We start from the raw sequence: 13,599 nt of genomic DNA, 5'->3' as shown, positions 1-13,599 counted from the left end.
CTTTGTTGTCCTTTTTTAATGATGTTTTTGATGTTAGCTGTCCATTTGAGATCTTGCGATATGATAGAACCCAGAAATTTGAAGGTTGATACTGTGTTGTCAAGTATTGTGAGAGGTGGAAGTATGGAAGGGTTTTCCCTAAAGTCTACCACCATTTCTACGGTTTTGAATGTGTTCAGTTCCAGATTGTTTTGGTTGCACCACAAGGCTAGTCATTTGACCTCTCGTCTATATGCGGATTCGTCATTGTCTCGAATGAGACCAATCACTGTTGTGTCATCTGCGAACTTCAGTAGCTTAACAGATGGATCATTGGAGATGCAGTCATTGGTATACAGAGAGAAGAGAAGTGGGGAGAGCACACAGCCTTGGGGGGCCCCTGTGCTAATTGTACAGGTATTTGATGTGATCTTGCTTAGCTTCACCTGCTGCTTCCTGTTTGTTAGGAAGCTTGTGATCCACTTACAAGTCTGTTCCGGTACCTGTAGCTGGTTTAGCTTAGTTAGAAGAATGTCTGGAATGATGGTATTGAATGCTGAACTAAAGTCTACAAAAAGGACCCTTGCATAGGTCTTTGGAGACTCAAGATGTTGTAGGATGTAGTGCAGAGCCATATTAACAGCATCATCTGTTGATCTATTTGCTCGGTATGCAAATTGCAAGGGGTCTAACAGCGGATCCGTGATGGTTTTCAGGTAGGAAAGCACTAGCCTTTCAAAGGTTTTCATGACTACAGATGTTAAAGCAACTGGTCTGTAGTCATTCAGTTCCTTGATGGTGGGCTTCTTCGGCACTGGGATGATGGTAGAGCGTTTGAAGCAAGAAGGAACATAACACATCTCTAGTGATTTATTGAAAATATGGGTGAAGATGGGGGCCAATTGGTCAGCACAGACTTTTAAGCAAGAAGGAGTTATCTTGTCTGGACCTGGAGCTTTTCCTGGCTTTTGTCTGTGAAATAGGTCCTGCACTTCCTTTTCTGTGATCACTAGGGGTTGTGAACCCAATGAAATGGGGTCAGTTGTAGGAGGCTTGGTTGTTGATGGTGTGTCTGAGATGGGGGTTGTGGAGATAGGTGGCTGTAGTTTCTTTCAAACCTGCAGTAAAACTCATTCAGGTCATCTGCCAGTTGTTGATTACCTTCAGCCTGGGAAGGAGGTTTGCCATAGCCGGTGATATTTTTAAGAGTTTTCCACATGTTTGCTGGTTCATTTGCTGAAAACTGATTCTTTAGCTTTTCAGAGTAGCTTCTTTTTGCTGAACAATCAATCAATGGAACAGAAGTTGCCTTCAGAAGTTGTGGAAGCTTCATCACTTGAGACTTTCAAGAAAAGACTGGACTGCCATTTCTCAGAAATGGTTTAGGGCAGGGGTGTCCAAACTTGGTCCCTTTAAGACTTGTGGACTTCAACTCCCAGAGTCCCTCAGCCAGCAAAGCTGGCTGAGGAACTCTGGGAGTTGAAGTCCACAAGTCTTAAAGGGACCAAGTTTGGACACCCCTGGTTTAGGGTCTGCTGCTTGAGGGGGGGTTGGACTAGATCCCTTCCAACTCTGTTAATCTGTTAAATTGTTGTGAGGATAAAATGAGGGCTGATTGCTCAACAGAGCCAGTCTGATATAGAGGTTAAGGCATCAGATTAAAAAACTGGAGACTGGGAAGATAGGTGGCAAATAAATTTAACAAATAAATAAATTCTAGTCCTTTTTAGGCAGAAACCAGCTGGATGACCTTGGCCAGTCACTCTCTCTCAGCCCTAGGAAAGAGGCAATGGCAGGCAAACTCTTCTGAAACCAGGAAAATTGCAGTGACTTACCAGGAGTCAACGCTGACTTGAAAGTCCAAAATAATACTAATACTACCATTACTACTAATACTACTAACAACATAACAAAAACAACAATAATAAACATAATAATCATAATAAATCAATTTCATTCATAAATAAATCTATAACTAAATTTTAAGAAGATACTTGGTTGATACCTAAGATGCTGACAGCAACCATTAGTTCCAGTCAATAATATTTGTGATACATTTTTAATTGTTCAGTTGACTAAGTTTCATGTTTAATGAATAGAAGTATAATCATAATAAACATCCAGATTTGCCTATCCCAGATCGTCGGTAAGGACTTGATAGATAGACAAAAATGCCAAACCCAGTCTGAACATCTGGCTCACTGTGCCATGATCAACAACAACAATAAAGTTTCCTTAGCTTAGTTCATCATTTTAAACTGGAGGAAAGCTAGTATTGAGAGACTCAGAAATTCCCAGATATGGCCACCAGATGGCGGTCAAGATCAAGCCATGGAATTGCACAATTCTTTTTGATTTTTTCTGTCTTTGCAGATACTGTTGCGGTGAGGGCAAAGCAAGTCCATTGCCTGTGATTTCTCGTGATTTCAATTTAGGTCAGTTTAAAGGGCCTATTCAGTACATGGTCTGGAGAGAGATGCTGCTGGCCTTAAGACCTTGTGAGTATCAAGGGGGAACAGCATTGAAATCATAACAAAGCTGAGTTACATAGTGATTTCATCGTGCATAACTCATTTCAGTTTTGGATCACAGTAAGGGTGGCATCGTGGCTAGAGTATCAAACTAAACTACAGCCTTGTTTGAAGTAGGTCTCTCCCTATTTTGTGGATTAAAACTCCCATCAACTGAGAGATAACGGGTTGGTTCCCAGGCTGATAAAAGAGTCAGGAGGCTGTTATGTAAATTGACAGACACAAACCTCTCCATTGTCATTGAAAAGGCACATCTCTTTTCCAGTCCATAGGAAAGCTGTTAGAAAACAATTCACCCTCAGTGTACACACTGAATCTAAACAGTTCAGCAGCTGAAATTGTTGTAAAGCCCATTCATTTTAATTCAAAACATGCTGCTCAACTGAACTCTGAAAACATTGTGGCTGGAAAGAATCATGATAAGCAGCTGCCAAGGAGCATAACAGTACGCTTAATATTTATGGATGTTGGGAATAACAGAATAATAAAGTTGAAAGGGACCTTACAGGTCATCTAGCCCAACCCCCCATCCAAGCAGGAGACCCTACACCATTTCTGACAAGTTTTTGCTATTCCAGTGCTGTGTTCACACAATGTGACTTAACTGGGTCTGTTTTATTTAGTGTATGGCATCTTCCGAGATTAGGCAATCACTGATATGCAAATTTAGTTTACATAAGGCACAAGCAAATATATATATTTGGAAAATAGGTTGACCCCTTTGTCTTCGATCTCTTTTTAACGACCCCATAATCCCTTGCTGGGTGGAGTCTAGGCAACTGAATGGAGCTGAGTATTTACTGGCTGGATGCCCTTCCTGTCATCAATGTGGAGTTTTATTCAGCAGATATATTCTTAACGTGCCCGGAGAAAGAAATATCTGCCTCTACCTAGGATCGAACTCACAGCCTCTGTTTGTGAGGCAGATATATATATCCAAGCTGGCTTCCCACAAGCAATATTGGAGATAATGAAGAGAGGGAAGGAGGGAGGGAGGGAGGGAGAAAGAGAGAGGGGGGGAGAGAGAAAGAGAGAGAGAGAGAGAGAGAAATAAACATGTGGACAATACAATATTGGAAGTAATGTATTAAATTAAGGTAAATCCATAATAAAATCACGACTAGTGCCCAACCTCTGGATGGAATCAGGTTTAGGATGCTAGGCTCAGAAATTAACTTTCAGCCTGGAGCCATCTTTTACTTTAATCTTTTTCACAGAATTGGGAGGAAAAAGGTAAAAATGGCACGGGTACAAGTGAAGTATAACTACTCGCAGCTCTTTGGAAGGAAGGCAAGATCCCACCTTCCTTCCCTCTTCAGAATTTGTTTCCATCTTTTTGGAAGGGGATTGTAACCTTGACTAACTTTTAAAGTTGCCCCAAAATTGAACTTTCTAGGCTTAAGTGATTGTGCTTTGCCATGAAACTCAAAGCTTTTACAAGCTGGCTGGTGGTTTGCAAAATATTTAACCATGAGGTGATCATATAATATCCTCATAGGAAATGGTACCAGAAAGGTATGATAGTGGTGTTCCAATATTTGAGGGGTTGCCACAGAGAGGAGGGGGGATCAACCTATTTTCCAAAACACCTGAAGGCGAGACCTATTGGTGGAAACCGATCAAGGAGAGATTCAACCTAGAAATAAGGAGAAATTTTCTGACAGTGAGAACAATCCACCAATGGAACAACTTGCCTCTAGAAGTTGTAGGAGCTTCATCACTGGAAGCTTTCAAGAAGAGATTGGACTGCCATCTGTCAGAAATGGTGTAGGATCTCCTGTTTGGTGGGGGGGGGGCTGGACTAGATGACCTTCAAGGTCCCTTCCAACTCTGTTATTCTGTTACGTAGACCCAGGTAGTGTTTGATTTCTTCTTGGACACCATCACTAAATAATCATTTCAAGTGGAGAATCATGCAGGAAGGCATCCCCTTGTAGAACTTGGAGAAAATACCTTCAGGGAATTTGGATACCTTACCCTACCCTACCCTACCTTACCCTACCTACCCTACCCTACCCTACCCTACCCTACCCTACCTTACCCTACCCTTCCCTTCGCTACCTTACCCTACCTTACCCTATCCTACTTTATCCTACCCTACCCGACGTACCCTACCCTACCCTACCCACCCTACCCTATCCCTATCCCTACCCTATTCCTACCCTACCCTATCCCTAATCTATCCCTATCTTACCCTATCCTACTTTATCCCACCCTACCCACCCCACCCTACCCACCCTACCCTATCCCTATCCCTACCCTATTCCTACCCTACCCTATCCCTAATCTATCCCTATCTTACCCCATCCCATCCCACCTTACCCTACCTACCCTACCCTACCTTACCCTACCCACCCCACCCTACCCTACCCCACCCCACCCCACCCCACCCTACCCACCCTACCCACCCTACCCTTCCCTTCGCTACCTTACCCTACCTTACCCTATCCTACTTTATCCTACCCTACCCGACGTACCCTACCCTACCCTACCCACCCTACCCTATCCCTATCCCTACCCTATTCCTACCCTACCCTATCCCTAATCTATCCCTATCTTACCCTATCCTATCCTACCTTACCCTACCTACCCTGCCCTACCTTAGCCTACCCTACCCTACCTACCCTAGCCTAGCCTACCTTACCCTACCCTAACCCTAGCTTATCCCTCTCCTACCCTATCCCTATCCTACCCTACCCTACCCTACCAGCTCATCAATTAAAAAGCTGGAAAGATGATGTGTGTGTCCAGAGACATACCAACTAATACATTTACAGGTAGTCCTCAACTTACAACCACCAATGAGTCCCGAATTTTTCTTGCTAAGTTAAATGAGTTTTGCCCCCATTCTACTTGCTGCAGTTAAGTTAATCACTACAGTTGTTAAATTAATACCACGTTATTAAGTGAATCTGATTTCCCCATTGACTTTGCTTGCCAGAAGGTCACCAAAAGTGATCTCATGACCCCAGGACACAGCAATCCTCATAAATATGAACCAGTTGCGAAGCACCTGAATTTTGATCACATGACCATGGGGATACTGCAATGTGAAAAACAGCACTTTGTGCTGTTTACAACAGTGCTGTTGTAACTTTAAATGGTCATTAAACAAATGGTTATAAGTTGAGGACTACCTGTAATCACCTAATTAGAACTCTGGGAATGGAATCAATAGATCCCAAATTCACTGAATTTTTAGCAGGACAATAACAGGATTTTTTGGTTGGCATTGCTGAAAACTGATGTGAATTTGAATTGTCTGCTTAGCCTAGACCTGTGTTTTTTTGTTTTTTGTTTTATAACTTCTTGGGTGGAAGTTTCCAAAGTTGTCAAAATAGAGATAACCCTCTTATTGTTTTCCTCCCAACAGTCCCTTCCCTTATAACCTTGGACCCTGCCACCAATCATCCCAACCTCGTACTCTCCAAGAATCTTGACACAGTACGCTTGGAAGATAACCCTGAAGAAGTGGTCCCGGATGGTCCAGAAAGATTTAGCAAGACTATATGTGTGCTGGGTGCCCAGGGTTTTAATTCTGAATGCCATTATTGGGAGGTAGAAGTTGGAAATAAAACCAGCTGGGATATTGGGGTAGCCAAGGAGTCGGTGAACAGGAAGGAGGCCAAAGTGACCGTCAAGCCCAGCAATGGTTTTTGGGCTATTTGGCTACGGAATGGCAATGAGTACAAGGCCCTTGACTCTCCCTCCAAACAGTTGCTCCTCAAGATCAAACCTCAGAAAATAGGAGTCTATTTGAATTATGAAGGAGGACAAGTCTCTTTTTACGATGCTGACACCATGACCCACATCTACACCTTTCTGGATGTCTTCTCTGAGTGCCTGTACCCCATGTTTAGCCCTGGGGTCAACAAAGACGGCCTCAACGGTGAACCTCTCTGCCTCCTGTGGCCACGGATCTAGTAAGGACTATGTAAGAGTTATTGAGCTCTGCGTTGGGTTTTATTTCAGTTGTGAATAGTCTGAAGATGATCTAACATTGGGGTGGGTTTCAGCAGGTTCTGACCAGTTCTGGAGAACCGGTAGCGGAAATTTTGAGTGGTTTGGAGAACTGGTAGTAAAAATTCTGACTGGCCCCGCCCCCACCTATTCTCCCATGTCCCAGATGATCAGGAGGAAATGGGGATTTTGCAGTATCTTTCCCCTGGATTGGGGAGGGAATGGAGATTTTACAGTATCCTTCCCTTGGAGTGGGGTGGGAATGGAGATTTTATAGTATCCTTCCCCTGCCACGCCCACCAAGCCACACCCATCAATCCATGCCACGCCACCAAGCCATGCCCAGAGAACCGGAAGTAAAAAAATTTGAAACCCACTCCTGTCTAACATGTCATGTGGTTAAAACTTGGTGGAACTGAGCCTATTCATGGGACCACATGACAGTTGGCTTGAACTTGAAAAAAAAACATTTAAGAAGAGACAATGTTATATTGTACACTGCCCAGAGTTCTTCTTTGAGAGAGATGGGAGGTTCAGAAATGTGAAATATAAATAAATAAATATTCCCACAAATTCAAACACAATCAATCAGCAAGTTTTGAGGGGCTCTGGAAAAAGTTTTGAGATTAGGACTGTCTATAAATGATGTTCTTTTGCAGACTAGCTTTCTTAACCTTTGACTATACCAGCGATTTATGACTTGTGAATTTCAACTCCCAGAATTTTTCAACCAACCATGCTGGCTGCAGAATTCTGGGCCTTGAAGTCCACAAGTCTTAAAGTTGCTGAGTTTGGAGACCTCTGCCTAGACTATACTTAACAACCTGGTTTCAACTCGTAGGTTCACTGCATCCCATTTGGAAACCCTGTTCTCTCACTTATGATATTGAATTAAATCAATCCAAGTTCCGATTTTATGGGACCAGCATTTCTTGACTATTCCCCCCCACCTCAATCTGCATATTAATAATTAGAAATTTATGTTTAGCATATCTTCATTTAGAAGATATTTTAAGAAATTAGAAGTTTCTCTAGGCAGCAGATGCTTCTGTGGCTCATTCTCCTTAAAAGGAAGTGGGTTTTTCCAGCCCTACAAATCAAACAATAACAACATTCTGATTGCTTTAAAAAAATAAGAAGTTTGTGTTTTGAAAAGTATCTAAGGGACCCAAATGCTTTGAGGGACGTCATTACTTCTGGGAGAGAAAGTACGTCAGTTCACTGGGGAAGCCTCATGGGGAACTCTGCAATATAGAAAGACTTTGGTTGAGCCAACCAGAGATTTTCTTCTCTGACAATAGATTGGATCAGATTTTCAAAGATAAGTGCAAAGGTAAGTGTTTGTGAATAGAATGAATATACTGTCTTAATTTTTTTAATATAATTTCAGGATGAAAAAAAAATCTTTAAAAAAGTATTTTGGGTTCCAAAAGACCCTAGTTGTGCTGTTTGCAATTGTTCACGAAGGCCCAGTTGAGAGTTGCTTGTTTGATAGAATCTCAGATAAAGCAATCATTTTCTTTTCATTTCAAGATGCTGGAATAATTTTCTTCCCTTCACACCTTGTGATGGCAAACATTTCATTCTGAAGTGCATCTGGAGAACTTGATAGTGACTTCCTGGGAATTTGTAGGCGATCATGATTTGCTATATGGAATAAGTTAATATCAATATGTTATGTATCCAAACACACATAACAATCTTTTAAAGTTTTAAATTTTTTATTTACTGCTACCATTTCGATCCTATTGAACTCCATATGATTCTGCTTAATTGTCTAGTGGTTTTAATATAGAGATTTTTCACTCTGGATTAAAGTTAGACTATCCAAGTCCTTCCTTCGAAAAACTTTGGGAGAAGCCTATGATGGGATCTGTCAGTTGGCACTTTTAGCTTTATCATTTATGGTAAGTTATCCTCCAATATTCAGTAGAATGAACTGAAGTTAATTTCCAGATGACAATTTATTATCTTTTTATAAATAATGGGACCCCCCCCCCGCAAGCGGTACTGTGGCTTAAAAAAAACCTGAGAAATTTAGGAAACCTAGATTTATTTAGGATCAGATATAGTTAGATACATATATTGCACCAAGCCATGGTTTGTTTTAAACAAGTTAATAAAGTACAATCTGGTTCTCCGTTTCTCTCTGTCTCTGTCTCTGTCTCTGTCTCTGTCTCTGTCTCTCTCTCGGTCTCTCGGTCTCTCTCTCTCTGTCATTCTTTCTCTGTGTGTCTTGCGCTCTGTCTCTGTGTCTCTCTCTGTCTGTCTCTCTCTTGGTCTCTCTCTCTCTCTCTCTCTCTGTCTGTCTCTCTCTCTCTCTCTCTCTCTGTCTCTCTCTCTCTGTCTCTTTCTCTTTCTCTCTTCCTGTCTCTGTCTGTCTGTCTGTCTGTCTCTCTCCCTCTCTCTCTGTGCATGCTTCATGTAGCAACCTTGTTTTCTCCTTCTTACTTTTGTGCAATTACTCTATAACTAGGGTGAGAAATCAGAACCTGTCATCACCAAGGAGATAAGTCCATCTTTCTATTAAAAAGCAGCAGCAGCAAACAAAGATAATTTTTCATTGGTGATTCTTTGTTTTCTCTTACATCTTGCAGATGGGTCATCGTCTGGTATGAATTATGTCCAATCGTTCTTTGCTGGTGACTGAGTTCATTTTTGCTGGGTTTTCTGAACGACCACAATTGCAGGTGCTCCTCTTCGTTCTGGTTTTCTTCATGTATGGCATGTCCCTTGCTGGAAATACTATCATCACCACTGTGATCAGACTCAACCCAGTCCTTCATACACCCATGTACTTTTTCTTGACTAACCTATCCCTCCTAGAAATATGCTACACCACTTGCATTGTTCCTAAGATGCTAGCAAGCTTGATGTCAGAGCATGGCAAGAAGATAGCTCTCTGGGGTTGTGCTACCCAGATGTATTTCTTCACCTTGTTTGGAATCACAGAATGCTGTCTCCTTGCTGCCATGGCTTATGACCGCTATGTTGCTATCTGTAACCCCTTGCGTTATAGCGTCATCATGAGTCCAACGGTCTGCGTCCAGCTCTCAATGGCCTCCTGGTCAGTAGGATTGATGGTGGGGCTGGGTCAGACCAACTATGTCTTTAGCTTGACCTTCTGTGGCCCTAATAGGATCAACCACTTCTTCTGTGACATCCCCCCGCTCTTGATGCTGGCTTGCGGTGACACCTCCAGAAATGTAATTGCTGTATACATTGTGGCTGTCCTTTTTATTACCACACCTTTCCTACTGATCCTGACCTCTTATGTCTATATTGTCACCTCTGTTTTGAAGATCCCATCAGCTGAGGGCCGCCGGAAAGCTTTCTCCACTTGTTCCTCTCATCTCATTGTAGTCTCGCTATTTTACGGGTCAGGCATTATCACGTACCTTCGGCCCAAATCTAGCTATTCAACTGAGAGTGACAAATTGTTGGCCCTCTTCTATACAGTGGTGACATCCATGTTGAATCCCATAATCTACAGTTTGAGGAACAAAGAGGTTAAAGTGTCTTTGAGAAGAATGATGGGTAATAAACTATGTTCTGGAGAAGATCCACAATGATTGTTATTGGAATGGTTCCTTATCCTGTGAGGTCCATATAATCCTACTGCGAATATTTGTTTTCTGACCAAAACCAGTGATCACCTACATCGTTAGATTTTTGTATCTTTGCTGAGACAAGTATGTAAATGTTGGTTGGTTGTTACTCCTTGACCAGATAAATAATCTGAATAATTGCAATCTAGAAACTCTGGATTGGAGAGTATACTCAGTATGTGGCCCCGTCTAGTTAGATCTCAGCCTTGGTTAGCTTTCGGATGTGAAGTATTGGAAGTCCCAAGACTATAGATTGAAATGGAAAACTAAAAAAAAAAATATCCTGAAAGCAAGCAAGGATAAACCACTTCTATTTCACAGCCAAGAAAACATCATCTATTTATTTTAATGCTAGTTTTAATCTGGATTGAATTAATGTGACACCCAAAGGTGCTTTTTTAAGAGGGAACTGGACTTTCTGGTTTTTTCTTTGAAGAAGTTTCGCTTCTCATCCAAGAAGCTTCTTCAGCTCTGACTGGATGGTGGGGAATGGAAGGATTTATACTCCTTGCAGACCGCTGGTCATTTGCATTCTTTTAGCGAGTTGTTGAGACCACTTGGAGGTTTTTCCATGTCCTCAGGGTCACCTGAGTAGTGCAAATGGATGTGGAGCCAATGACACAAATAAACTTCCAGGTGACCTTAACAACTCACTAAAAGAATACACACTCAACTCCTAGAAAGGCTCTGGAGCCTGTGGGGAGCAAAAACGGGCCTACCATGCCCACAATGCCATTGTGTGCCAAAAGTGGGGGGAGCATGGGTGGGTTGTGTGCGCATGCATGGCGGGCGGGACAAATAGAATTATGTGTGTGGGCACACATGTGCTCAACCCCCCCCGCTCCCCCCGTTTTTGGCACGCGATGGCGAAAAGGTTAGCCATTACTGGTCTAAGCGAAAGTAACCCATTAACCCTCAAGTTAAAGCTGTAATAGAGCTTGCTCATATGGTCATAAGTCATAATTATGATTGTTACATAGGTCAGTCATATGATGGACCCAATTTTACACTCTTTTTATGGTGGCTGCAAAGCAAACACGTTATTAGACAAACCCATTACTTTATGAAAGTGCTGCTTTTTGGCAAAACCATTGTAAAATACGGCCATGTGACCATGGGATGACACAAACAATAATAAATTCACCTATGTTTCCAAGCACCTGAAGTGCACGCAGTCACTTGACCATGGAGGGGTGGATCAGCCTGATGGAACTTTGGATCTGGGTCATAAGTTGTTTTATTCAGGCTGATTATAACTTCTATCAGTCATTAAGTTACTGGTTGCAAATTGAGGGCTATCTGCATAAATAAACGCCGTTCATGGAATGCTGCCTTTATGTTCTTTCAACACCCCCCTCCACCTTGTCTTTGTAAACCTGCCCCATACTTTTCTAATTGCCTCATTGACCATACTAGATTCATGATGTGCAGAATTCCATCAAATACGCTGCCGTTGTATACATCACTCTCTTTTCCAAAAGCCCAGAAAGAGGGATTGTATCCCATAAACTCTTAGCCTTTGACCCCAATAAACCAATTCATGTTTCAGTGCTGTGGCAGGTTTCACATTATATTACTAACAGTTCGCCATGCATGTACACGATCGGTCCATGTGCACGCGCTCTTGGTTCACACGCGTGCCTGCTTTCCGTGCATGCGGCCAGCCTCAAAAACATCCTAAATAGGATGTCATAGAGCTGGGACAGGTGGGCAGGCCTACCCGCGATTTTCACTACCGGCTCGGGCGAACTGATCCGAACTGGCTGATACCACCTCTTCACTCAGTGTCATTGTGTCCTAGTCTCTGGTTTAAAAGCTATGCCTGTGAAAATTCTTCTAGAAGTATCATTTTATAGATACTTTTGTCAGCCTTGAAGCCGTTTTGGAAGCATTTTCAGGGCTGCCACAGCTAGGCCTGTTGGAGCTGTGCGGATGTGGCAGGGAGAAGGAGATAGCTGAGGAATGTGTAGCTAAAATACTGCCACCCACCATCGCAGGGAGATGGAACCTATACGTTGGTTCCGTCCCAGGCGCCTGATGGACCCTGAGAGGTTCCTGACAGAGCTTGGGCCAATTCCTGAGGATCTGGCCCACGGCTCAACTGAGGAACTAGTTGCAGCCTGGGAACAGGCCGCGGCTGGGGCCTTGGACCGGGTCGCGCCTTTGCGGCCTCTGACCCGGCGCAGGTCTCGTCCGGCCCCTTGGTTCTCCGAGGGGCTGAGGGAGATGAAACGCCGGAGAAGACGCCTAGAGAGCACCTGGAGGTCCAGTCGTTCCGAAGCTGATCGGACACTAGTTAGGTCCTATTCTAGGACCTACCTAGTGGCAATGAGGGAGGCGAGGCGCTCCTACGCCTCCACCCTCATTGCGTCGGCAGATAACTGCCCGGCCGCCCTGTTTCGGGTGACCCGCTCCCTCCTTCATCAGAAGGTGCAGGATGACCCTTTGCAGGGACGTGCCGAGGACTTTAGTGGTTATCTATACGATAAAATCGCTCAGCTCCGGGATGGTCTGGACCGAAATTGGGATGATCCAAGCAAGGGAGAGGAGGCACGTCTTGTCGAGTCTGTTTGGGATGAGTTTGACCCTGTGGCTCCCGAGGACGTGGACAGGTTGTTGGGGAGGCTTCACGCCACTACATGTTTACTGGACCCGTGTCCTTCCTGGCTGGTACTGGCCACTCAGGAAGTGACACGAGGCTGGCTCCAGGGGATTATCAATGCTTCTTTGTTGGAAGGGGTTTTCCCTGCCGCCTTGAAAGAGGCGGTGGTGAGACCCCTCCTCAAGAAGCCCTCCCTGGACCCGGCTATTTTGGGTAATTATCGTCCGGTCTCCAACCTTCGCTTCATTGCGAAGGTTGTAGAGAGTGCTGTGGCGTGACAGCTACCCCAATACCTGGATGAAGCCGTCTATCTAGACCCGTTCCAGTCCGGCTTCCGACCCGGATACAGCATGGAGACAGCTTTGGTCGCATTGGTGGATGATCTCTGGAGGGCCAGGGCCAGGGGTTATTCACCTGTGTTAGGCACCGTGTATCGGCGGTTCTCCTCCTATCTCTCTGACCGGTCGCAGACGGTTTTGACAGGGGGGCAGAGGTTGACCGCGAGGGGCCTCACTTGTGGGGTGCCGCAGGGGTCGATCCTCTCGCACCTTCTGTTCAACATTTATATGAAGCCATTGGGTGAGATCATCAGTGGCTTTGAGGTGAGATACCAGCTGTACACTGATGACACTCAGCTGTACTTTTCCACCCCGGGCCATCCCAATGAAGCTGTTGAAGTGCTGTCCCGGTGTTTGGAAGCCGTACGGGTCTGGATGGGGAGAAACAGGCTCAAGCTCAATCCCTCCAAGACGTAGTGGCTGTGAATGCCGGCACCCCGATTCAGTCAGCTGCAGCTGCAACTGACTGTTGGAGGCGAGTTATTGGCCCCAAAGGATAGGGTGCGCAACTTAGGTGTCTTCCTGGATGAACGGCTGTCATTTGAAGATCATTTGACGGCCGTCTCCAGGAGGGCCTTCCA

At 44.1% G+C, this 13,599-nt stretch overlaps 2 protein-coding genes across 2 annotated transcripts in view; both read left to right on the top strand.

Annotated features, from left to right (window-relative positions):
* LOC131197300 (zinc-binding protein A33-like) overlaps window positions 1–9,209 on the top strand; it is a 32,838-nt gene extending 23,629 nt beyond the window's left edge. Inside the window, exons 5-7 of the mRNA XM_058181181.1 lie at window positions 2,353–2,477; window positions 5,884–6,433; window positions 9,068–9,209. Of these exons, the coding sequence (XP_058037164.1) occupies window positions 2,353–2,477; window positions 5,884–6,433; window position 9,068 (676 nt within the window). The 3' untranslated portion in view covers window positions 9,069–9,209. The remainder of the gene's footprint in view (window positions 1–2,352; window positions 2,478–5,883; window positions 6,434–9,067) is intronic.
* LOC131197302 (olfactory receptor 10AG1-like) lies at window positions 9,092–11,626 on the top strand. Its single transcript, XM_058181184.1, has one exon. The coding sequence runs from the start codon at window positions 9,092–9,094 to the stop codon at window positions 10,040–10,042; it is 951 nt and encodes a 316-aa protein (XP_058037167.1). The 3' UTR covers window positions 10,043–11,626.
* Window positions 11,627–13,599: the final 1,973 nt, after the last annotated feature.

This window comes from Ahaetulla prasina, chromosome 4, assembly GCF_028640845.1.
Source record: "Ahaetulla prasina isolate Xishuangbanna chromosome 4, ASM2864084v1, whole genome shotgun sequence".
NCBI lineage: Eukaryota > Metazoa > Chordata > Lepidosauria > Squamata > Colubridae > Ahaetulla > Ahaetulla prasina.
The sequence above is the reverse complement of the archived record's forward strand: the minus strand, read 5'-3'. Positions and strand labels throughout refer to the sequence as shown.